This window comes from Staurois parvus, unplaced genomic scaffold (genome assembly GCF_062004578.1).
Source record: "Staurois parvus isolate SC_StPar_1 unplaced genomic scaffold, SC_StPar_1.0 ptg000221l, whole genome shotgun sequence".
NCBI classification, from domain to species: Eukaryota; Metazoa; Chordata; class Amphibia; order Anura; family Ranidae; genus Staurois; species Staurois parvus.
Genome location: NW_028318017.1, coordinates 752,411 through 776,121, shown reverse-complemented (window position 1 = coordinate 776,121; position 23,711 = coordinate 752,411). Strand labels below are relative to the sequence as shown.

The following is a 23,711-nucleotide window of genomic DNA, read 5'->3' as shown; positions in this document are numbered from 1 at the left end:
CTGTTGACCCCCCAGATCGTTCTCCACCATTGACACCCCAGGACCTTCTCCACCACTGACCCCTACCCCTCCATATCCTTCTCCACAATTGCCCCCTGATCCTTTTCCACCATTGACCCTCCAAGATCCTTTTCTGCCATTGAGCCCCCCATGATCTTTCTCCACCAATTGACCCCTATAGATCCTTCTCCACCTGTGTCTCCTAGATTCTTCTCCACCATTGACCCCCCCAGATCCTTCTCCTCCATTGTCCCCTAGATCCTTCATCATTTACTCCCCCAGATCCTTCTCCACCATTGACTCACCCCAGTTGTACCCCCTAGTATGTATGATGCATATTCTTAGCCCCCAAGTGCAGAACCTTACATTTATCACCATTAGCCCTCATTGGCCCCATAGTCCCCCAATTACACAGAGCATTGAGGTTGGCTTGTAAGTTGGAAACATCCTGTAAGGACGTTATTCCCCGGCACAGCTTGGTGTCATCTGCAAAGACTGGAATGGGGTTTATAATCTCACACCCCATATTGTTTATAAATATATTTAAAATAAGGGTCCCAACACTTAACCTTGAGGTACCCCACTAATAACACTGAACCCTGGGGTACCCCACTAATAACACTGAACCTTGGGATACCCCACTAATAACACTGAACCTTGGGGTACCCCACTAATAACACTGAACCTTGGGATACCCCACTAATAACACTGAACCTTGGGGCACTGCACTAATAACACTGAATCTTGGGGTACACCACTGACACCCCTAGACCATTCAGAGTATGAATCATTAACCACTACTCTCTGAATACGATCTTTTAGCCAGTTTTCTATCCATTTACATACAGATTTTTCCAGCCCATAGAGTTTACCTTACACATTAGCCATGTGTGGGGAACTGTGTCCAAGTATACCACGTCCACCGCCACCCCTCTGTCCAATTATACCATGTCCACCGCCACCCCTCTGTCCAAGGATTTGCTCACCTCCAATCTAACCTGTTTCATGATGGTTTAATCCCAGCTCACCTCTACATGTTGTCTACAGTAAACATCAGCTTCCACTGATTACAGAATACTAATACTGTGAGTCCTGACCCTTATACTATATAACTTGTACATTACATACTCCTGACCCCTGCACTATATACTCTGTTGTACATTACATACTCCTGACCCCTGCACTATATACTCTATGTTGTACATTACATCCTCCTGACCCCTGCACTATGTACTCTATGTTGTACATTACATCCTCCTGACCCCTGCACTATATACTCTATGTTGTACATTACATACTCCTGACCCCTGCACTATATACTCTATGTTGTACATTACATACTCCTGACCCCTGCACTTTATACTCTATGTTGTACATTACATACTCCTGACCCCTGCACTTTATACTCTGTGTTGCTCATTACATAGTCCTGACTTCTGCTCTCCCCCCTCCCCCCACTGCTATATATACACATAATATGGATTCTCTTTTGTTACACCCATTTCCTCCCAGCTGGACATTTTATATCGGATGATGTGATTGGAGCACAGACTTTTACATGGTGATAATAATGTGATAACATCCTCCAACTTTGGACCCTTAAACAGAAAGTGATAATGAGGGAGGAGTCAATACCCCAATGATGGTGGTCTTCAGGATCAGTTCAGTCTTCATCTTGGTTGTTCTCCCCCCATCCTCACTCTCTGACCTCTGGTGGGGCTCAGCCCCGCTGTTCTTCATGACTAAATCATGGACTAAATAAGGAAGTGCAGTACTTCTTGTGTTGGGAAGATGGCGATGAGTGATAGAGGGGGTGGGGACCCTCGTCCTATAATCCCCTCATCACTGTCCCTCCTATAAAAGACAGTTCTGGTTGTTTCCTCACTCTCTGACTAAGGTCCATGAATAAAGAAATGACCTGGTAGGAGATCAGAGGAGCCATTTCCTAGTTCCCTTGAGGGTGGAATTGTAAGCTCCTCAGAGACCAAGCTGCCTGATGTGGGTGGAGTCCTGGTTTGGGGGAACCAATCAGCTCCTGTCTAGTAATCCTCTTTGTCTTTGTATTTTAGTCCATGGCCGGGAGATGAGGAAAACCTCCGAGGATTGTCTCACTTTGTCTCCAGACTGGAAAGTAGAAGATGAGGACATCACACAGTATAGTCCAGGAGAAAACCCGGCTCCCTCCAATGTCCATCCGGCACCACCCAGTGTAGATGGACCATCGGATTCCTCGTATCCTGAGGAGCCTCAGACTGTGCGGGACCGGGCCGGCCTTCCAACAGGGAAGAGATTCTATTATAATTCCGGTCTTAATGAGCTTAACAGATCTCACGCAGGTGAAAAACCATATTCCTGTCCTGAGTGTGGAAAATGTTTTTCAGATAAGTACAATCTTTACAGACATCAAAGATGTCACGCAGGTGAAAAACCATATTCCTGTCCTGAGTGTGGGAAATGTTTTTTAGAGAAGTCTGATCTTTACAGACATCAGAGATCTCACACGGGGGAGAAGCCGTATTCCTGTCCTGAGTGCGGGAAATGTTTTTCAGAGAAGTCCAGTCTTTACACACATCAAAGAACTCACACGGGGGAGAAGCCGTATTCCTGTGCTGAGTGCAAGAAATGTTTTTCAGATAAGTCCAACTTTCAAATTCACCAGAGATCTCACACGGGGGAGAAGCCGTATTCCTGTCCTGAGTGCGGGAAATGTTTTTCACAGAAGTCCAATCTTCACACACATCAGAGATCTCACACGGGGCAGAAGCCGTATTCCTGTCCTGAGTGTGGGAAATGTTTTTCAGAGAAGTCCAGTCTTTACAAACATCAAAGATCTCACACGGGGGAGAAGCCATATTCCTGTGCTGAGTGCGGGAAATGTTTTTCAAATAAGTCCAATCTTTCCAGACATCAGAGATCTCACATGGGGGAGAAGCCACTTTCATGTCCTGAGTGAGAGAAATGTTCCTCACTGAAGTCCTGTCTTCCTGCACATCAGGGATCCCACACAACTCTGGAGATGTATTAGTGCCTTGAGTGCGGGAAATGTCTTCTAGATGAATGTTGCTGGACATCTCAGCTCTGATGTGGGGATAGAGTGCTATGTAAATGCAAAAATATAAAAATTGTGAAAAAAGTATTTTTCTTGTAAAATATTGCAAATAAATAATATTTCATCATAAATCTTGGCCAAAATTTATTCTGTTATCTTTTTAGTAAAAAAAAATAACCTAAATTAGTTTATAACCAAAAATTATAATTTTTAAACTTTTTTTCATTTTAATTTTTTTTACATTGTTATTTTTGTGGGGTTTTTTTTACATATTGTCACCCTAGCAGTACAGGGACATCATGGTGACACTGAACTACTTGTGGGGGGGTGATAAAGATTTTTTTTTACACTGATTGCTTTTAAACCCATAAAGGCTGTAAAAGCAATCATTTCTCCTTCCTTCTGGCTGCATTCCTGCAGCCATTGAGAACTACTGTGTGAGCTGTGATTGGTCACAGCTTGTCACATGGTACAAGGCTGTTGTGAATAGCCCTGTACCATGTGACCTCTGTGATCATTCACAGATTTCACACATAGTAAGCAATGATCTCAGAAGAGACATCTTGCTTACTACTCTGCATGCGATCACTGATTGGCCAATCAGTGATCACATGATCGGGACCTCGCACAGAAGTCCCATATGATGATCGGTGCTCTGCGCTACCAGGGAGCGCGCAGAAGCAGGGGGTGGGGAGGCCGTTTATAAATTGCCCCCCGACCCTGCACTGCCACCGGCCGGCCATTTATATACAATAGCCAGACAGGAACAGGTTAAGATGTCCGGTGTGGTCAGTCTGCCACGGTTGTAATGGTCGGGGCCTGATGCTTCGTGTTGTTAGAGGAGCAAGTGAGTCCAGTGTGGATGACAGTGAACTGTTGTAGACAGCAGTGGCCAGGTCAGGGCAGGACAGGGGAGAGATTCTGTCATAGAGTTGGTCAGCTGCAGAGTGGAAAGGAGCCGGGTTCAAGTTGTGAAGGTTTCTGCGGGTAATTGTTTGCTGCTTGGAGGGATAGGTGTTTGAAGACGAGGAGACTGTGAAGGTGATGAGATTGTGATCAGAGAGAGGAAAGGGGGTGTTTGTGAGGTTGTAGGGAGTGCAAAGATGGGAGAAAACAAGGTCTAATGTATTCCCATCAGAGTGAGTGGAGGACGTGTCCATTGTGTTCAGGACATTTACTACAAATGACATTTTTCTTTCTTCCTATTTGAATCTTATGAAACAAAGACACAGATATTCCAATCCCCCTAAATATCCCCCCATCCCCCGCCACTAACTAAAGTCATAAAATCCGTTAGTATAGAAGGATGAGGTGAGAAGGTGACACCTCTCCACAATGAGGAGAATGTTCCGGCCCCGGAAGTGGGGGAATGTTGTGCCCCTGAAGGGGTTAATCTGGGTTCCCACACTATATATGTGTGTATCATCTGCTGGAGATAAAAGACGTCACAGTGACTATGGAGGAAGAGGACGGACATGACTATGGAGGAAGGGGACGGACCTGACTATGGAGGGAGAGGACGGACCTGACTACGGAGGGAGAGGACGGACCTGACTACGGAGGGAGAGGACGGACCTGACTACGGAGGAAGAGGACGGACCTGACTACGGAGGAAGAGGATGGACATGACGGAGGTGTTACTGGGTGTAAATAGAACATAACATCTTATTACCTCCTCTGCTGCCACTTCCAGCAATGTCTCCTCTCTACTTCCTGTCTGTATCTGACATCACTTCCTGTCTGTACCTGACATAACTTCCTGCTGGTATTCCATAGAGACTTCCTGTCTGGGTAGAAGTGAGATCCCCACCTTGTGGAGCTCAGAGGAACTGCAGCCCCGAGAACCATCTGGTAGTGTGACCCCGGCCTTGTGCTGGGTGTGTATGGACTGTAGATCCTTATAGAGGGGTCACCTCCACTCCCACCAAGGGGGACAGAAATTATATGACTGCCTAGTCCAGCCTTTCTCAGCCAGGATTCCTCCAAAGATTTCTAGGGGCTCCTTCAGCAATGAACAATTCCTGTCTCTTAGTAACAAATGGCATCAATGATCTGTAAAATCCATTTCTTGGAATATATCACAGGATACAGAACATCTTTTACATTCCTTACTAACAGGGATGTCCCACCTAGAACATGAGGGGAGGACAACAAGCCAACAGGTCCCAAAAACAACCAGAAATAGGAAAGAACCTCATGCAGCAGCCTGCAAAAACCAATGTGTCCAAAGGGAAGTGTCCTTAGTGACTCCAACATCCACCTGGTAACATCATAAAGAGTGCACCGAAGACCAGGTAGAGGCTTCACCAACATGATACACTGAAGGTAGGTAGTGTCATCCCTTATAAAGGGGGAACCTGTCCTTTCATACTGGAAACTGGAGCAACAAGCCGACAAATTCAGGGAATAAACATAGACATGGAAGCTGCGGGATCCTTCTATTCGGTCCTCAAAAGAGAAATCCTGTTGCCAAATTGCGGCTGTCAACTACAGGTAACCTGATAAGACAAATACCCAACGTGATAAAAACCTATTCCCCCAGTTACTGAGCCTGAGGACAAAGGAAGGTAATACGCTGTCCCGGCTGAGATGAGGGTAAAGGAAGGTAATACACTGTCCTGGCTGAGATGAGGGTAAAAGAAGGTAATACGCTGTCCCGGCTGAGATGAGGGTAAAGGAAGGTAATACGCCGTCCCGGCTGAGATGAGGGTAAAGGGAGGTAATACGCCGTCCCGGCTGAGATGAGGGTAAAGGAAGGTAATACGCTGTCCCGGCTGAGATGAGGGTAAAAGAAGGTAATACGCCGTCCCGGCTGAGATGAGGGTAAAGGAAGGTAATACGCCGTCCCGGCTGAGATGAGGGTAAAGGAAGGTAATACGCTGTCCCGGCTGAGATGAGGGTAAAGGGAGGTAATACGCTGTCCCGGCTGAGATGAGGGTAAAGGGAGGTAATACGCTGTCCCGGCTGAGATGAGGGTAAAGGGAGGTAATACGCTATCCCGGCTGAGATGAGGGTAAAGGGAGGTAATACGCTGTCCCGGCTGAGATGAGGGTAAAGGGAGGTAATACTCTGTCCCGGCTGAGATGAGGGTAAAGGGAGGTAATACGCTGTCCTGGCTGAGATGAGGACAAAGGAAGGTAATACGCCGTCCCGGCTGAGATAAGGGTAAAGGGAGGTAATACACCGTCCCAGCTGAGATGAGGGTAAAGGAAGGTAATACGCACTCCCGGCTGAGATGAGGGTAAAGGAAGATAATACGCTGTCCCGGCTGAGATGAGGGTAAAGGGAGGTAATACGCTGTCCCGGCTGAGATGAGGGTAAAGGGAGGTAATACGCTGTCCCGGCTGAGATGATGGTAAAGGGAGGTAATACTCTGTCCCGGCTGAGATGAGGGTAAAGGGAGGTAATACGCTGTCCCGGCTGAGATGAGGGTAAAGGAAGGTAATACGCTGTCCCGGCTGAGATGAGGGTAAAGGAAGGTAATACGCTATCCCGGCTGAGATGAGGGTAAAGGGAGGTAATACGCTGTCCCGGCTGAGATGAGGGTAAAGGGAGGTAATACTCTGTCCCGGCTGAGATGAGGGTAAAGGGAGGTAATACGCTGTCCTGGCTGAGATGAGGACAAAGGAAGGTAATACGCCGTCCCGGCTGAGATAAGGGTAAAGGGAGGTAATACACCGTCCCAGCTGAGATGAGGGTAAAGGAAGGTAATACGCACTCCCGGCTGAGATGAGGGTAAAGGAAGATAATACGCTGTCCCGGCTGAGATGAGGGTAAAGGAAGATAATACGCCGTCCCGGCTGAGATGAGGGTAAAGGAAGGTAATACGCTGTCCCGGCTGAGGGTAAAGGAAGGTAATACGCTGTCCCGGCTGAGATGAGGGGAAAGGAAGGTAATACGCTGTCCCGGCTGAGATGAGGGGAAAGGAAGGTAATACGCCGTCCCGGCTGAGATGAGGGTAAAGGAAGGTAATACGCCGTCCCGGCTGAGATGAGGGTAAAGGAAGGTAATACGCTGTCCCGGCTGAGATGAGGGTAAAGGGAGGTAATACGCTGTCCCGGCTGAGATGAGGGTAAAGGGAGGTAATACGCTGTCCTGGCTGAGATGAGGGTAAAGGAAGGTAATACGCTGTCCCGGCTGAGATGAGGGTAAAGGGAGGTAATACGCTGTCCCGGCTGAGATGAGGGTAAAGGGAGGTAATACGCTGTCCCGGCTGAGATGAGGGTAAAGGAAGATAATACGCCGTCCCGGCTGAGATGAGGGTAAAGGAAGGTAATACGCTGTCCCGGCTGAGATGAGGGTAAAGGAAGGTAATACTCTGTCCCGGCTGAGATGAGGGTAAAGGGAGGTAATACGCTGTCCCGGCTGAGATGAGGGTAAAGGAAGGTAATACGCTGTCCCGGCTGAGATGAGGGTAAAGGAAGGTAATACGCTATCCCGGCTGAGATGAGGGTAAAGGGAGGTAATACGCTGTCCCGGCTGAGATGAGGGTAAAGGGAGGTAATACTCTGTCCCGGCTGAGATGAGGGTAAAGGGAGGTAATACGCTGTCCTGGCTGAGATGAGGACAAAGGAAGGTAATACGCCGTCCCGGCTGAGATAAGGGTAAAGGGAGGTAATACACCGTCCCAGCTGAGATGAGGGTAAAGGAAGGTAATACGCACTCCCGGCTGAGATGAGGGTAAAGGAAGGTAATACGCTGTCCCGGCTGAGGGTAAAGGAAGATAATACGCCGTCCCGGCTGAGATGAGGGTAAAGGAAGGTAATACGCTGTCCCGGCTGAGGGTAAAGGAAGGTAATACTCTGTCCCGGCTGAGATGAGGGTAAAGGAAGGTAATACGCTGTCCCGGCTGAGATGAGGGGAAAGGAAGGTAATACGCTGTCCCGGCTGAGATGAGGGGAAAGGAAGGTAATACGCCGTCCCGGCTGAGATGAGGGTAAAGGAAGGTAATACGCCGTCCCGGCTGAGATGAGGGTAAAGGAAGGTAATACGCCGTCCCGGCTGAGATGAGGGTAAAGGGAGGTAATACGCTGTCCCGGCTGAGATGAGGGTAAAGGGAGGTAATACGCTGTCCTGGCTGAGATGAGGGTAAAGGAAGGTAATACGCTGTCCCGGCTGAGATGAGGGTAAAGGGAGGTAATACGCTGTCCCGGCTGAGATGAGGGTAAAGGGAGGTAATACGCTGTCCCGGCTGAGATGAGGGTAAAGGAAGATAATACGCCGTCCCGGCTGAGATGAGGGTAAAGGAAGGTAATACGCTGTCCCGGCTGAGATGAGGGTAAAGGAAGGTAATACGCTGTCCCGGCTGAGATGAGGGTAAAGGAAGGTAATACGCTGTCCCGGCTGAGATGAGGGTAAAGGAAGGTAATACGCTGTCCCGGCTGAGATGAGGGTAAAGGGAGGTAATACGCTGTCCCGGCTGAGATGAGGGTAAAGGGAGGTAATACGCTGTCCCGGCTGAGATGAGGGTAAAGGGAGGTAATACGCTGTCCCGGCTGAGATGAGGGCAAAGGGAGGTAATACGCTGTCCCGGCTGAGATGAGGGTAAAGGAAGGTAATACGCTGTCCCGGCTGAGATGAGGGCAAAGGAAGGTAATACGCTGTCCCGGCTGAGATGAGGGTAAAGGAAGGTAATACGCTGTCCCGGCTGAGATGAGGGTAAAGGGAGGTAATACACTGTCTCGGCTGAGATGAGGGTAAAGGGAGGTAATACGCTGTCCCGGCTGAGATGAGGGTAAAGGAAGGTAATACGCTGTCCTGGCTGAGATGGAAAGGTACAAACCCCTTTAGGTAAAAAAATAATAAATAAAAATCTAAGGTAAAAAAGCCATCTTTGTCAAAGAACAAAGGGAACAAAAGGAAGGTCCTGAATGGGCTCAAACAGAGAATTCTGTAAAAACAGAAAGAGATCCCATAGAAACAATGACAGGCTGACCGGAGGAACAACATACATGACATCTAGTACCAACGCATGCAACTAGAAAGTGTAATGCAATCAGCCCCTGAAAGAAGAGACTGCCAAGGCTGAAATCTGACTCTTGATTATACACAAGGCCAGGAACACATTAACCCCCCACTCCAAGAAGGAAACCAAGACACGGACCAAAACAAGGAGGAAACCTCTTAGGTCAACAAAACGCTAAATATAATAGTAAAGACCTGCGGGAAGTCTCCCTAATTTAGAATTCCTAGCCTTCAAAAGAGCAGAAACAACAAAAGGCCTCAATACTTCTGTCTCTCAAAACCTTTTTGGCTGCAATAGTCAATCCAGTATGCCCACTGACAAAATAAGGCTGGAGAAATCAGGCTTTGTAACAGCAGGGCTTGACTATCTGGAGATCCGAGGACTTGGGCAGAATCAAAGAAAAAAAATGAAGTAAGGAGGGGAACAGTTCCAAAATTCTATGGCCTGGTTCACACTGCAATTAACAGCTGCCGGAGGTCTTTACTGCTCAGCCTTTGGGCTGGGAAAATTTCCATTGCCATACCATCTGGTACCCTGGTGTATGAGGGATTCCTAGATCACAGGTGATGAGTGTAGACCGTATAGTAAGAACATACCCAAATCCACGGCACCGCTCCAACCCTGCACCTCCTAATGACCACGGACCATCCAGGTGATAGCACTTGTAGCCCGTCTCTTCTCCAACATGAAATCATGAATAGGAACAAAAAGATGAAGAGCTGCACTCTGTAATTAGCTCCCTCTTAATATTTCATTCTGTTGATGATGAAATAACTCCATAAATATGATCTCCACCTGAAAAACAAAACTCCCGAAATATGTTTCACCCATATGGGCTCGCTCACATAGAGTAGGGTTGGGGCCACTCTATCCTTGTGAACGAGCCCATTGGGGTGACACACAGAATAAAATATGAAGAATGGGCTGATTACGGAGTGTGACTCTTCATCTTCTTGTAGACGGTATAGTCACAGATGAGAACACAGGAGACCAAGTCCATATCTCATGCTTCCTAATTTATAGAGATAATATGTGGGCTCTAACCCAATCCAGTCACCTCTGGGGGGTGTTCCCTCCTCAGCCCTGGGGTTGGTTCTGTCTTCTGAAGGTGCCATGGGCTACATGGACTCACCGTTTCTGGTGTCTGGGTTGGCGATGTGATTTCCAACACCATTGCTTCAGTCTGATCACAACATATTCATTCACAGCATGGCTGTCATGAGCAGACCCCATAGAACCATGTTGGGGCCCCTCTGGGATTCTGTACTCCTGACACATACCATTTTATATAAGAAGGTCAATCCTTTGCAGCCAGTGGGGAGCCCAATGTGCACAAATCTCTTCTCCCCACTGGGGTCGTAGTCAGCACATCAAAATATTTTTTTTAGGCTCAGCGAGGTGACAGATCATTCATCCGTATCTATGTCTACAGGGATGTCAGATCATTATTGCCATCTAGGTTTTCATCTCTCCAATCTTCACACTCCAGAGCCGTCTATTCAGATTTTAAAATTGTGACCATTTGTCTTCTACTGACCACTAGATGAAGAGAACACTGTATCTGTAATACTGAACATTGAATTCCAGGAATATCTGTCATATCATGCCACCTTTACAGGGGATGTTACATCCCAACCATTGCTGGTGTCCTCCATGTCTATGGTCACCTTACAGAGACTATCTGAGATATGTTCCAGAAGGTCCTGCCAACATTCTATACCAGACCCTTATCTGAGCATGCTGGCCAGGCCAGGCCAGGAAACAGGAGAGGGGGGGGTGTAATTCCTCCCTCTTGGACCATACCAGGTGACATGATTTCAACATGGGGGAGGGGGGTAACTTGCCGGGGGAGAGACAAGGACAAGGGTTCCTTCCTCTTACATATACCTGTATTTATTCACAAAAATGTAAATTGTAAAGAAACAAAATTATAAAAAGTGTCCTATGCTGTACATCAATGTCAATCATGAAGTCTGATGCCTTCCAAAAGAAAAAAATCTGATCTAATATGAGGATCGGGGCCATTTCTCAACTGGAGTTCCTTTTATCCATATAACAGATGTGTGACAGGACTAAATCTGCAATTACATTTTACTGCAAAATCAAAGGTGACAAAATTGTTCTCCCCCGAGCAGTCATATATTTCTGTCCCCCTTGGTGGGAGTGGAGGTGACCCCTCTATAAGGATCTACAGTCCATAGACACCCAGCACAAGGCCGGGGTCACACTACAAGATGGTTCTCGGGGCTGCAGTTCCTCTGAGCTCCACAAGATGGGGATCTCACTTCTACCCAGACAGGAAGTCTCTATGGAAGACAGACAGGAAGTGATGTCAGGTCCAGACAGGAAGTAGGGGGGAGACGTTGGTGGAAGTGGCAGCAGAGGAGGTAATGAGATCTTATGTTCTATTTACACCCAGTAACCCCCCATCATGTCTGTCCTCTTCCTCCATAGTCATGTCCATTCTTTTCCTCCATAGTCACGTCCGTCCTCTTCCTCCATAGTCATGTCCGTCCTCTTCCTCCATAGTCACTGTGACATCTTTTATCTCCAGCAGATGATGATACACACATATATAGTGTGGGAACCCAGATTAACCCCTTCAGGGGGAGGAGTTGATGATAATATATTTGCTCCCAAAGCTGGCCTACATGGTTCAGTTTCATCGTTCAGCCAGCGGGATGACCATAAAAACTGAAGTGATTCCCCCATCCACACATTGGAGGTGGATGGGGGAATCCTCCCCGCTGCACTCTTGTATTCTGACAATGAGGGGACTCCTCTGCTCAGAATACACAGATCAGCAGCTATTGGCTGCAGCCGCTGGGGGAGTGGCTTTTATCTGGCAGTGGCCACACATGGATGGAAATGTGAGCGATCCCTGCTGAACCAGCTGAATTTCCATGGATCTATGGTCACCTTCAGTGACTTCCTCCCCTCCCCCTCATCTCCTTCATGATGGAAGTCAGAGAATCCTATTACATCACACTGACCTCACAGCACCTTCTCCCAATGTCCCTCCATCTGGAGTCAGAGAATCCTATCACATCACACTGACCTCACAGCTCCTCCTCCCAATGTCCCTCCATCCAGAGTCAGAGAATCCTATGACATCACACTGACCTCACAGCTCCTCCTCCCAATGTCCCTCCATCCAGAGTCAGAGAATCCTATGACATCACACTGACCTCACAGCTCCACCTCCCAATGTCCCTCCATCCAGAGTCAGAGAATCCTATGACATCTCATTGATCTCACAGCTCCTCCCCCCAATGTCAATTTATCTAGGGTCAGAGAATCCTATGACATCTCACTGACCTCAAAGCTCCTCCTCCAATGCCCCTCCATCCAGAGTCAGAGAATCCTATGACATCACACTGACCTCACAGCTCCTCCTCCCAATGTCCCTCCATCTGGCTATTTTTCTGATGCTCTTAGGATGTGGGGAAACCTTGGCATCCTCAATAGTAAGAAAGTCTTCAACAAGCCTATACCCTGCGTAGTGTGGGGGTCCTGTGGGGGGAAATTATACCTCAGCCTGAAGTGGGGCTTTAATAAAATGGAGACCTGAATGGAGAGGTGAGGAGGATTCTGGGAATATCATTTGATGTGACTATTTGTGTTCAGATGTAGAGTTTTCCTCCTGTGAAGTCTGGAGATCATATGACATCACATTGCCTCCACCTCCCTCCCTGATAGAAGAGAGAAAGAAGAAGAAGATTCTAGAAGTCACCAGAGAGATCACTGAGCTGCTGACAGGAGAGGTGAGCGGTGCCGGGAATTCTGGGACATTCTCCAGTAACAGACAAGGGATGTGTCTGGATGGTGACTGTATCATTGTGTGTGTCAGGTTCCTATAAGGTGTCAGGGTGTCACTGTCTATTTCTCCATGGAGGAGTGGGAGTATTTAGAAGGACACAAGGATCTCTACAAGGACGTCATGATGGACAATCAGCCGCCCCTCACATCACCGGGTAAGAGGAGACTTTATTGTAAAGGAGAGAGCAGTACGGAGGATCCACTAGACGCGTGCAGAGTTTAAAAAAAAACTTGTTTCAAGATCAATTTATTAAGTTATTATTTTTTTTGTTGCATTTGAAAGAAAATTAGTTTTGTTTTCATTTTCAAATGGATTAAAAATGTTTTCAAAGTATTCAAATTGAATTGATACAAATTCCTTGTGAAAACTAGCTGGTTGCTAGGAAGTTTGTGGCTACCATGTCCTTAACAACCATGACTCATCTGCTATCAGAGACATTCTCCGCTGATAGCAGAGTATAAAAAATCAATGCCGGCAGTAAAAATAAAATCCATCTGGTATAGATTTTGAGGGGAACCCCACTCTAAAATAAAAAAGTGGTATGGGAACCCCTAAAATCCATACCAGACCCCTATTATAACTTGTAGCCCAGCTGGCTAGAAAAAGGATGGAATGAGTGAGCACCCCCCTGAATTATATTAGGCCACATGCCCTCAATATGAAGGTGGTGATTTGGTGAAGGGTTCTTCCCCCCCGAAGCTCCTTTTCTCCATGTTTATGGGGACAAAAGCCTTTCCCCACAACCCTGGCTCAGTGCTTGTGGGGGAGTCTGCATTCTGCGGAGCTTATTGAAATCTTGAAGCCCCCATTAAAAAGGGGGCCCCCAGATCCCGGCCCCCTATGTGAATGAGTAGCTGTACATAGTACCCCTACTCATTCATCTAAAAAAAGTGTCAAAATTAAATAAATACACAAACACAGCTTTTGACAAGTCCTTTATTTAACAGAAGTAAATCCAGGACCAATCACAATGAATGTCAGGCCACCGACCTCAACAAACAAACAACAAAAAGAGGTGCGCACACAACACTTGCCTCTCAGCAACGGACAGCTCCGGTTCACCCAATAGTAAATAACCAAAGCGGTGGGTCTTTGGTGACAGTGAGTGACCCCGCCCCTTTGTATATATACCATCATCACTGAGAACCAGAATTATCAGTTGATGGATGCCTAGCAGCAGTTTATAGACAAAGGGGTGGGATCACCCGCTGTGACCTTGCCGCTTTGTTTATTTGTCATTGGTGGAAAATGGAGCTGTCAGTCACCAGTAAGGGAAGTGTCGCATGCACACCTCCTTTTTTTATGTTTTTTCAGGTTGGCAGCTGGCGTTCATTGTGATTGATGCTGCATTTTCTTCAGTGAACATTGTTTTTTTTTTCTAAAAAAGAGTTGTCAAAAACTTTGTGTATTTCTTTATTTTTGACACTTTTTTTGTGAATGAGTAGGACCACTGTGTACCCCATACTCATTCACATGGGGGGTTGGATCTGGGGGCCTCCTTTTCCTTCTTGCAAACTTGGAAAAGGGTCTAATTTTGGGGGGACTCCACACTATAATTTTTTTTTTTAGTTTTTTTGTGGAGTTACTCATAAAATCCATATTAGACCCGAAGGGCCTGGTTTGGATTGGGGGTGACCCCCCCACTCTGTTTTTTTATTTAAAATGTTTAAAGTTGTCATTGTTTGTTTACATTCTTCTGTCGGCCAATAATCCTGCTGATAGCAGACGAGTCATAGTTGTCACAGATGCGTGGCTGGTGACCGCCCGATCCTTCACAACCAGCTATTATCATATTCATTGGGATCATTGGTTTCATTCAGATTAAACAAAATAATTTTATTGTTCCATTAAAATTTGTTTCAGATTAGTTGAAATTCATTACTGTTGTAGTTCTCAAATTTGGATACATCCGAATCTCTGAATAACAAGCGAACAGCGCATGTGTAGTAATTAAGACCTACTCCTGGTACTCTGAAAGGAAGCCACTGAAGGGGATGATGTCATCTGATCTCTCACCACTAGATGTCATGTTCCCAGGACAGCAGGACGGGGATCCCAGAGATATACATCAGCCAATGGAGAGATTAATCCAGCAAGCCAGTCAGCAACCCACAGGAGACCAAGAGGAACCGAGCACCTTCAAAAGGCCCGGGCTCCCTCCAAAATAAGAGAGCCACAGGCCAGAAGTTTTGATAGTGTAGTATGGTATTTATTTCAGCAGTGATTTCAAAATAGTAAAAGAACACACTTACAAATTTCACATTGCAGGAACATGGGGCAGCTAAATAGTAAGTCCAGACAGTTGGGGGGCACCTCCCTGACGCGTTTCGTGTGACACACACGTTTTCAAAGGGGGTGCATTGCAGAAAATCGATCTAATTTAAAGCCCGCGGTGCGCATGCGCAGTACGCACCGATGACGTCATCGCGGCAAAGCCGCGCATGCGCAGTACGCTCATGCGACGGCCACTTTCTCGTAGAACAATATAAGTATACAAATTGAACCAGAAGTCCATATTAATGGATTCAGCAGGGGACATTAAGCATGTATAATATCTGGCATGTAATCAAGCAGGGGACATTAAACCTGTGTGCTATTGGCGTCTACAATGGCATTCACAAAACACCTATCTTCACTTTTTGCTCTCGCTCTATTGGTAAACAATATACGATAGATTCCACTATTACATGTAATAGCCTCCACGTAGTTTATCTCCTTGAATGTTCCTGCGGGAAACAGTACATTGGCAGGACCACCAGGAGATTAAGAGACAGGCTGCGTGAACATCTCACAAATATTAAGAAGGGTTTTAAAGAACACTCCTTATCAATGCACTTTCGCCAACAACACAATCGGGACCCACATTCCCTTAACCACTTCCTGTCCGGACACTTTTACCCCCTTCCTGTCCAGGGCAATTTTCAGCTTTCAGCGCTATCACACTTTGAATGACAATTGCGCGGTCATGCAATACTGTACCCATATGAATTTTTTACCATTTTTTTGAGACAGATAAAGCTTTATTTTGGTGGTATTTATTCACCGCTGGGATTTTTATTTTTTTTACTATGTAAATGAAAAGTCCAAAAATTTTGAAAAAAAGTTTTTTTTAATAAAATTTTGCAAATAAATAATATTTCATCCTAAATCTTGGCCAAAATTTATTCCGTTATTTTTTTTAGTAAAAAAAAAAAATCCAAATTAGTTTATAACCAAACATTATAATTTTTAAACATTTTTTTTTACATTTTTATTTTATTTTTTTTATATTATTTTTTATTTTTATTTTTTATTTTTACATACTGTCACCCTAGCAGTACAGTGTCACCATGGTGACACTGTACTACTTGTGGGGGGTGATGAAGATTTTTTTTTTTTTTTTTACACTGATTGCTTTTACACCCATATAGGATGTAAAAGCAATCATTTCTCTTTCTCTCTGTCTGCATTCTTGCAGTCATTGAGAAATACTGAGTGAGCTGTGATTGGTCACAGCTTGTCACATGGTACAAGGCTGTTGTGAATAGCCTTGTACCATGTGACCTCTGTGATCATTCACAGATTTCACACGTAGTAAGCAATGATGTCACAAGTGACATCTTGCTTACTACTTTGCATGTGATCACTGATTCGCCAATCAGTGATCACATGACCGGGACCTCGTACAGAGGTCCCGTCCAACGATCGGTGTTTCACTGTGTCCGGAGGACACAGCGGACACCGGATCGCGGTGGTGCGCGCTCCTAGGGAGCGCGCACAGCTAGAAAAGGCGGGTGCCGTTTAGGAACGGCAACCCGACCTTGGACTGCCACCGCCCTGCCGTTTATAAACAGCAGGCGGACGGCAAGAGGTTAAGTTTATTGGCATTGATATGGTCCATAGACACTGGAGAGGAGTCCATAAACGAAGAGCTGTCTCCATGTTAGAAACAAAATGGATCTATTTGTTACGTACATTATCCCCTTTAGGCCTTAATATAGAGTGGGACATCAACTGTTTTATCGATACGAGCTAATCTGCATTATAATACAATTTTTTACAAGATATATTTATGGCATGCGTTTTGTGTCAATTCATTTATATGAGGTTTGGTTGCTCTTTTAATGCTCTTTTTAAGAAGTCTTAAATGAAGTTGGTTGCTTTTTAGCTTTTTTAAGCTTTTTTATGCCTTATCATATTTTGTATATTGATGCGTTTTTCTACGTGGATTTTATCCTAATTCTTTAATATTATCCACCACAGTGGATTCTTTGCTCTCCACTCTAGTTTAATCTTATTTTATACTTTTATCCTATTTAATCTTTTATGCACACATTTTGGTCACATGCGTTTATGCATATATAGATGCTGACACTTTCTGACATTATGTATAATTTTTGGATGCTTCAGTGGTATTATTCCACTTTCTCTTAATATTGTCACCTTGTGTTTTAGGACCAAATGATATATTGTGTATCATGAATATGTTTTTAAACACATGGTTATATAATATATATGATGGTCTCTTATTAACTGTATTTTTTACGTTCCCTTGATTGATCTAATTTAGAGATGAGCGAATTATTCAAAAATTCGATTCGGCTGATTCGCCGAATTTCAGGAAGAAATTCGATTCGATGCGAATTTATTCGCTACGAAGTTAACTTATAAAAAGGGTTTCTAGGCTTCAGAGAGCCTTTAAATTAGTGCAGAACACTGTACCTTTAATTTAAATGCCCTTGGAGATGAGGAAGGAGAAGGAGAAGGATGAGAAGAAGGAGAAAGAGAAGGATGAGAAGAAGGAGAAGGATGAGAAGAAGGAGAAGGAGGAGAAGAAGGAGAAGGAGGAGAAGGAGAAGGATGAGAAGATGGAGAAGGAGAAGGATGAGAAGAAGGAGAAGGAGAAGGATGAGAAGAAGGAGAAGGATGAGAAGAAGGAGAAGGATGAGAAGAAGGAGGAGAAGGAGAAGGATGAGAAGAAGGAGAAGGATGAGAAGATGGAGAAGGAGAAGGATGAGAAGAAGGAGAAGGAGAAGGATGAGAAGAAGGAGAAGGATGAGAAGAAGGAGAAGGATGAGAAGAAGGAGAAGGAGAAGGATGAGAAGAAGGAGAAGGATGAGAAGGAGAAGGATGAGAAGAAGGAGAAGGATGAGAAGAAGGAGAAGGATGAGAAGATGGAGAAGGAGAAGGATGAGAAGAAGGAGAAGGAGAAGGATGAGAAGAAGGAGAAGGAGAAGGATGAGAAGAAGGAGAAGGATGAGAAGAAGGAGAAGGATGAGAAGATGGAGAAGGATGAGAAGAAGGAGAAGGAGAAGGATGAGAAGAAGGAGAAGGAGAAGGATGAGAAGAAGGAGAAGGATGAGAAGAAGGAGAAGGATGAGAAGAAGGAGAAGGATGAGAAGAAGGAGAAGGATGAGAAGGAGAAGGATGAGAAGAAGGAGAAGGATGAGAAGATGGAGAAGGAGAAGGATGAGAAGAAGGAGAAGGAGAAGGATGAGAAGAAGGAGAAGGATGAGAAGAAGGAGAAGGATGAGAAGAAGGAGAAGGATGAGCAGAAGGAGAAGGATGAGAAGAAGGAGAAGGATGAGAAGAAGGATGAGAAGAAGGAGAAGGATGAGAAGAAGGAGAAGGATGAGAAGAAGGAGAAGGATGAGAAGAAGGAGAAGGATGAGAAGAAGGAGAAGGAGAAGGATGAGAAGATGGAGAAGGATGAGAAGAAGGAGAAGGATGAGAAGGATGCGAAGAAGGAGAAGGATGAGAAGGATGAGAAGAAGGAGAAGGATGAGAAGAAGGAGAAGGATGAGAAGAAGGAGAAGGATGAGAAGGATGCGAAGAAGGAGAAGGATGAGAAGGATGAGAAGAAGGAGAAGGATGAGAAGAAGGAGAAGGATGAGAAGAAGGAGAAGGATGAGAAGATGGAGAAGGAGAAGGATGAGAAGAAGGAGAAGGATGAGAAGAAGGAGAAGGATAAGGAGAAGGATGAGAAGAAGGAGAAGGATGAGAAGAAGGATGAGAAGAATGAGAAGAAGGATGAGAAGAAGGAGAAGGATGAGAAGAAGAAGGATGAGAAGAAGGAGAAGGATGAGAAGAAGAAGAAGGATGAGAAGGAGAAGGATGAGAAGAAGGAGAAGGATGAGAAGAAGAAGAAGGATGAGAAGAAGAAGAAGGATGAGAAGAAGGAGAATTCCAAGCCGGCAAAAAGTGTATCTGCAGAGCTCCGCTATTTCTTAGGCTATTTCTGACAGTTCTGTGACATTCACTCCATACAGCGGTTGAAACATTGTATCTACAGTTGCAAGAAAAAGTATGTGAACCCCTTGGGATTACGTGGAGTTTTGCATGAATTGGGCATAAAATGTGCTCTGAACGTCATCTAAGTCACAACAATAGAAGAACACAGTCTGCTGAACATAATACTACACAAACATTAGATGTTGCCATGGTTTAATTGCACATAACATGTAAACATTCACAGTGCAGGGAGGAAAAAGTATGTGAAGCCCTAGCTTAATGACTTCTCCCAGAGCTAATTGGAGCCAGGAGTGAGCCAACCTTGACTCCAATCAGTGGGATGATATTGGATGTGTTGCTGACAGCTGTACTGCCCTTAAAAAACACACTGGTTTACTGGTTTCAAGAAGCACTGTCTGATGTGAACCATGCCTCACAGAAAAGAGCTCTCAGAAGACCTACGATCAAGAATTGTTGACTTGCATGAAGCTGGAAAGGGTTACAAAAGTATCTCCTTGAGCCTTGATGTTCATGTGTCCACGGTAAGACAGACTGTCTACAAATGGAGAAAGTTTAGCACTGTTGCTACTCTCCCTAGGCGTGGTCGTCCTGTAAAAATGACTGCAAGAGCACAGCGCAGAATGCTGCATGAGGTAAAGAAGAATCCCAGAGTGTCAGCTAAAGACCTACAGAAATCTCTGGCACATGCTAACATTTTTGTTGACACATCTACAATAAGGAAAACATTAAACAAGAATGGAGTACATGGGAGGACACCACGGAGGAAGCCATTGCTGTCCAAAAAGAAGATTGCAGCACGTTTGAAGTTTGCAAAAGAGCCCCTGGATGTTCCACAGCACTACTGGCAGAATATACTGTGGACAGATGAAACCAAGATGGAGTTGTTTGGGAAGAACACACAACACTATGTGTGGAGAAAAAAGGCCCAGCACACCAACATCAAAACCTCATCCCCACTGTGAAACATGGCGGAGGGAGCATCATGGTTTGGGGCTGCTTTGCTGCCTCAGGGCCTGGACGGATTGTTGTCATTGATGGGAAAATGAATTCCAGAGTTTATCAAGACATTTTGCAGGAAAACGTACGACCATCTGTCCGCCAACTGAAGCTCCGCAGAGGATGGGTGATGCAACAGGACAATGACCCAAAGCATACAAGTAATTCAACAAAACAATGGCTGCAACAGCACAGAATACGCCTTCTGGAGTGGCCCAGTCAGAGTCCTGACCTCAACCCCATTGAAATGCTGTGGCATGACCTTAAGAGAGCGATTCACACCAGACATCCCAAGAATATTGCTACACTGAAACAGTTTTGTGAAGAGGAGTGGTCCAAAATGACTCCAGATCGTTGTGCAGGTCTGATCTGCAACTACAGGAAACGTTTGGTTGAGGGTATTGCTGCCAAAGGAGGGTCAACCAGTTATTAAGTCCAAAGGTTCACATACTTTTTCCTCCCTGCACTGTGAATGTTTACATGTTATGTGCAATTAAACCACGGCAACATCTAATGTTTGTGTAGTATTATGTTCAGCAGACTGTGTTCTTCTATTGTTGTGACTTAGATGACGTTCAGAGCACATTTTATGCCCAATTCATGCAAAACTCCACATAATCCCAAGGGGTTCACATACTTTTTCTTGCAACTGTATTTGTTTCCATAAATGGATCCATTTATGGAAACAAATAGATACAATGTTTCAACCGCTGTATGGAGTGAATGTCACAGAACTGTCAGAAATAGCGGAGCTCTGCAGATACACTTAGCGGAGCTCTGCAGATACACTTTTTGCCGGCTTGGAATTATTCTTATTTTCATCCTACTTCTTCTTCTTCTTCTTCATCCTCAGAAGAAGAAGAAGAGGATGAGGATGAAGAGGAAGAAGAAGAAGAAGAAGAAGTAGGATGAAAATAAGAATAATTCCAAGCCGGCAAAAAGTGTATCTGCAGAGCTCCTCTATTCTGCAGATACACTTAGAGGAGCTCTGCAGATACACTTTTTGCCGGCTTGGAATTATTCTTATTTTCATCCTACTTCTTCTTCATCCTCATCCTCTTCTTCTTCTTCTGAGGATGAGGATGAAGAAGAAGAAGAAGAAGTAGGATGAAAATAAGATTAATTCCAAGCCGGCAAAATGTGTATCTGCAGAGCTCCTCTAAGTGTATCTGCAGAATAGAGGAGCTCTGCAGATACACTTTTTGCCGGCTTGGAATTATTCTTATTTTCATCCTACTTCTTCTTCTTCTTCTTCTTCCTCTTCATCCTCATCCTCTTCTTCTTCTTCTGAGGATGAAGAAGAAGAAGAAGAAGTAGGATGAAAATAAGAATAATTCCAAGCCGGCAAAAAGTGTATCTGCAGAGCTCCTCTAAGTGTATCTGCAGAATAGAGGAGCTCTGCAGATACACTTTTTGCCGGCTTGGAATTATTCTTATTTTCATCCTACTTCATCTTCTTCTTCATCCTCATCCTCAGAAGAAGAAGAAGAGGATGAGGATTTCTGACAGTTCTCTGACAGCTCCTTCACATGTACAGTGGTTGAAACATCTGTTTCCGAATAAAAACATCTGTATCCTAAATGGAAACAAATAGATACAATGTTTCAACCGCTGTACATGTGTTCCTTCTGTCAGAGAACTGTCAGAAATAGCGGAGCTCTCTGCAGGGACACTTTTGCCAGCTGATCGGGTATAATCCGATTCGCGCACCCGAAGTAGGCAAATATTCGGATTCGACGCGAATCGAATTTTTCCTGAAATTCGTATCGAATTCCGGTTCGCCTGGTTCGATTCGCTCATCTCTAATCTAATTCCCTTTATTTAAATTTATATGTGTTTTATATATATATTCACATGGTGCAATACCTCCCTGAACGTTTTATTGGCAGGGTACCTATATACGCTGCTTTGTATGCTATTTTCATAGTTACTATTCGGCACTTTATAATAGTAAGAAAGCTGGTCTATTGTTTCAAGCATGCTAAATTATATGCCAATAGCACACAGGTTTAATGTCCCCTGCTTGATTACATGCCAGATATTATACATGCTTAATGTCCCCTGCTGAATCCATTAACATGGATTTCTGGTTCAATTTGTCTACTTATATTGTTCTTTGAGAAAATGGCCGCCGCATGAGCGTACTGCGCATGCGCGGCTTTGCCGCGATGACGTCATCGGTGCGTACTGCGCATGCGCACCGCGGGCTTTAAATTAGATCGATTTTCTGCAATGCACCCCCTTTGAAAACGTGTGTGTCACACGAAACGCGTCAGGGAGGTGCCCCCCCAACTGTCTGGACTTACTATTTAGCTGCCCCATGTTCCTGCAATGTGAAATTTGTAAGTGTGTTCTTTTACTATTTTGAAATCACTGCTGAAATAAATACAATACTACACTATCAAAGCTTCTGGCCTGTGGCTCTCTTATTTTGGAGGGAGCCCGGGCCTTTTGAAGGTGCTCGGTTCCTCTTGGTCTCCTGTGGGTTGCTGACTGGCTTGCTGGATTAATCTCTCCATTGGCTGATGTATATCTCTGGGATCCCCGTCCTGCTGTCCTGGGAACATGACATCTAGTGGCGAGAGATCAGATGACATTATCCCCTTCAGTGGCTTCCTTTCAGAGTACCAGGAGTAGGTCTTAATTACTCCATGCTCCATGTGCTGAGATATCTGGTTAGTGCAAGCTATTCTCAGTTTTTTCGCCACAAGAGTCACGAACTTCCCTCTGGTTTCTCAACCTCGGATGCACCACAGAAGTCACGAGTTTAATATGCTTATATTTCACGTTTAATTCATATTTAATATATGTGATCAGGTTAATTTCCATTATATGAGCGCTGCATACCGCTATTACATACTATCCGAAGTTCTTTTGAGGTTTACTTTCTATGCTAGCAGCTCAATTTATTGATCTATTAATTCACATACTCATATATTTATCTGATTAATTATTAGACACCTAGCGCTGTTGTACTATATTCCACTTTTAGCCCATGTGTAGGGTCCACCTAGATCTCCCATCATCTGATAAACACATAGAAACAATGGATTCAGTCAGTGTGTGTGTTTCCTACAGATGGATCCAGTCATGGGAACCCACCAGAGAGATGTCCCCGTCCTCTGTATTCCCGGGATTCCACACAGGAAGGTCACACCATCCCTCACCATCATCAGGTAGATGAGGAATAATCACTGATAGTATCATTAGGATCTGTACATTATCTGCATTGTTACCATTGATGTCATTTTTATTATATATTCAGAGTGGAAACCTGAGAGATCCTAAAGTTGAGGTTAAAGAAGAGATAAAAGAGGAGGAGGATGAAGATGGGGGGATGGAGGAGTCAGAGCTTCTAAAAGAACACAAAGATCTGTACCAGGACACCATGGTGGAGTCATCCAGCTACAGGAACCCACCAGAGAGATGTCCCCGTCCTCTGTATTCCCGGGATTCCACACAGGAAGGTCACACCATCCCTCACCATCATCAGGTAGATGATGACAATTATTGGTAGTTGTGATTTATACACAGCATGTTTGTTACAATGAATGTTTTATTATATCTTTCAGAGTGGAATCCTCGGGGATGATAATATTGATGTTAAAGAAGAGTATAAAGAGGAGGATGAGGAGTATGGAGTGATGGAG

At 44.9% G+C, this 23,711-nt stretch overlaps 2 protein-coding genes across 2 annotated transcripts in view; one reads left to right on the top strand and one right to left on the bottom strand.

Moving 5' to 3' along the window:
- Positions 1 to 23,711, bottom strand: part of LOC149460716 (uncharacterized) — a 242,625-nt gene that overhangs the window by 39,036 nt on the left and 179,878 nt on the right. The window lies entirely within an intron of this gene.
- LOC149460721 (uncharacterized) overlaps positions 2,074 to 23,711 on the top strand; it is a 113,511-nt gene continuing 91,873 nt past the window's right edge. The window contains exons 1-2 of the mRNA XM_089679195.1: positions 2,074 to 2,949; positions 13,782 to 13,935. Coding sequence (XP_089535321.1) covers positions 2,084 to 2,949; positions 13,782 to 13,935 — 1,020 coding nt within the window. The 5' untranslated portion in view covers positions 2,074 to 2,083. The remainder of the gene's footprint in view (positions 2,950 to 13,781; positions 13,936 to 23,711) is intronic.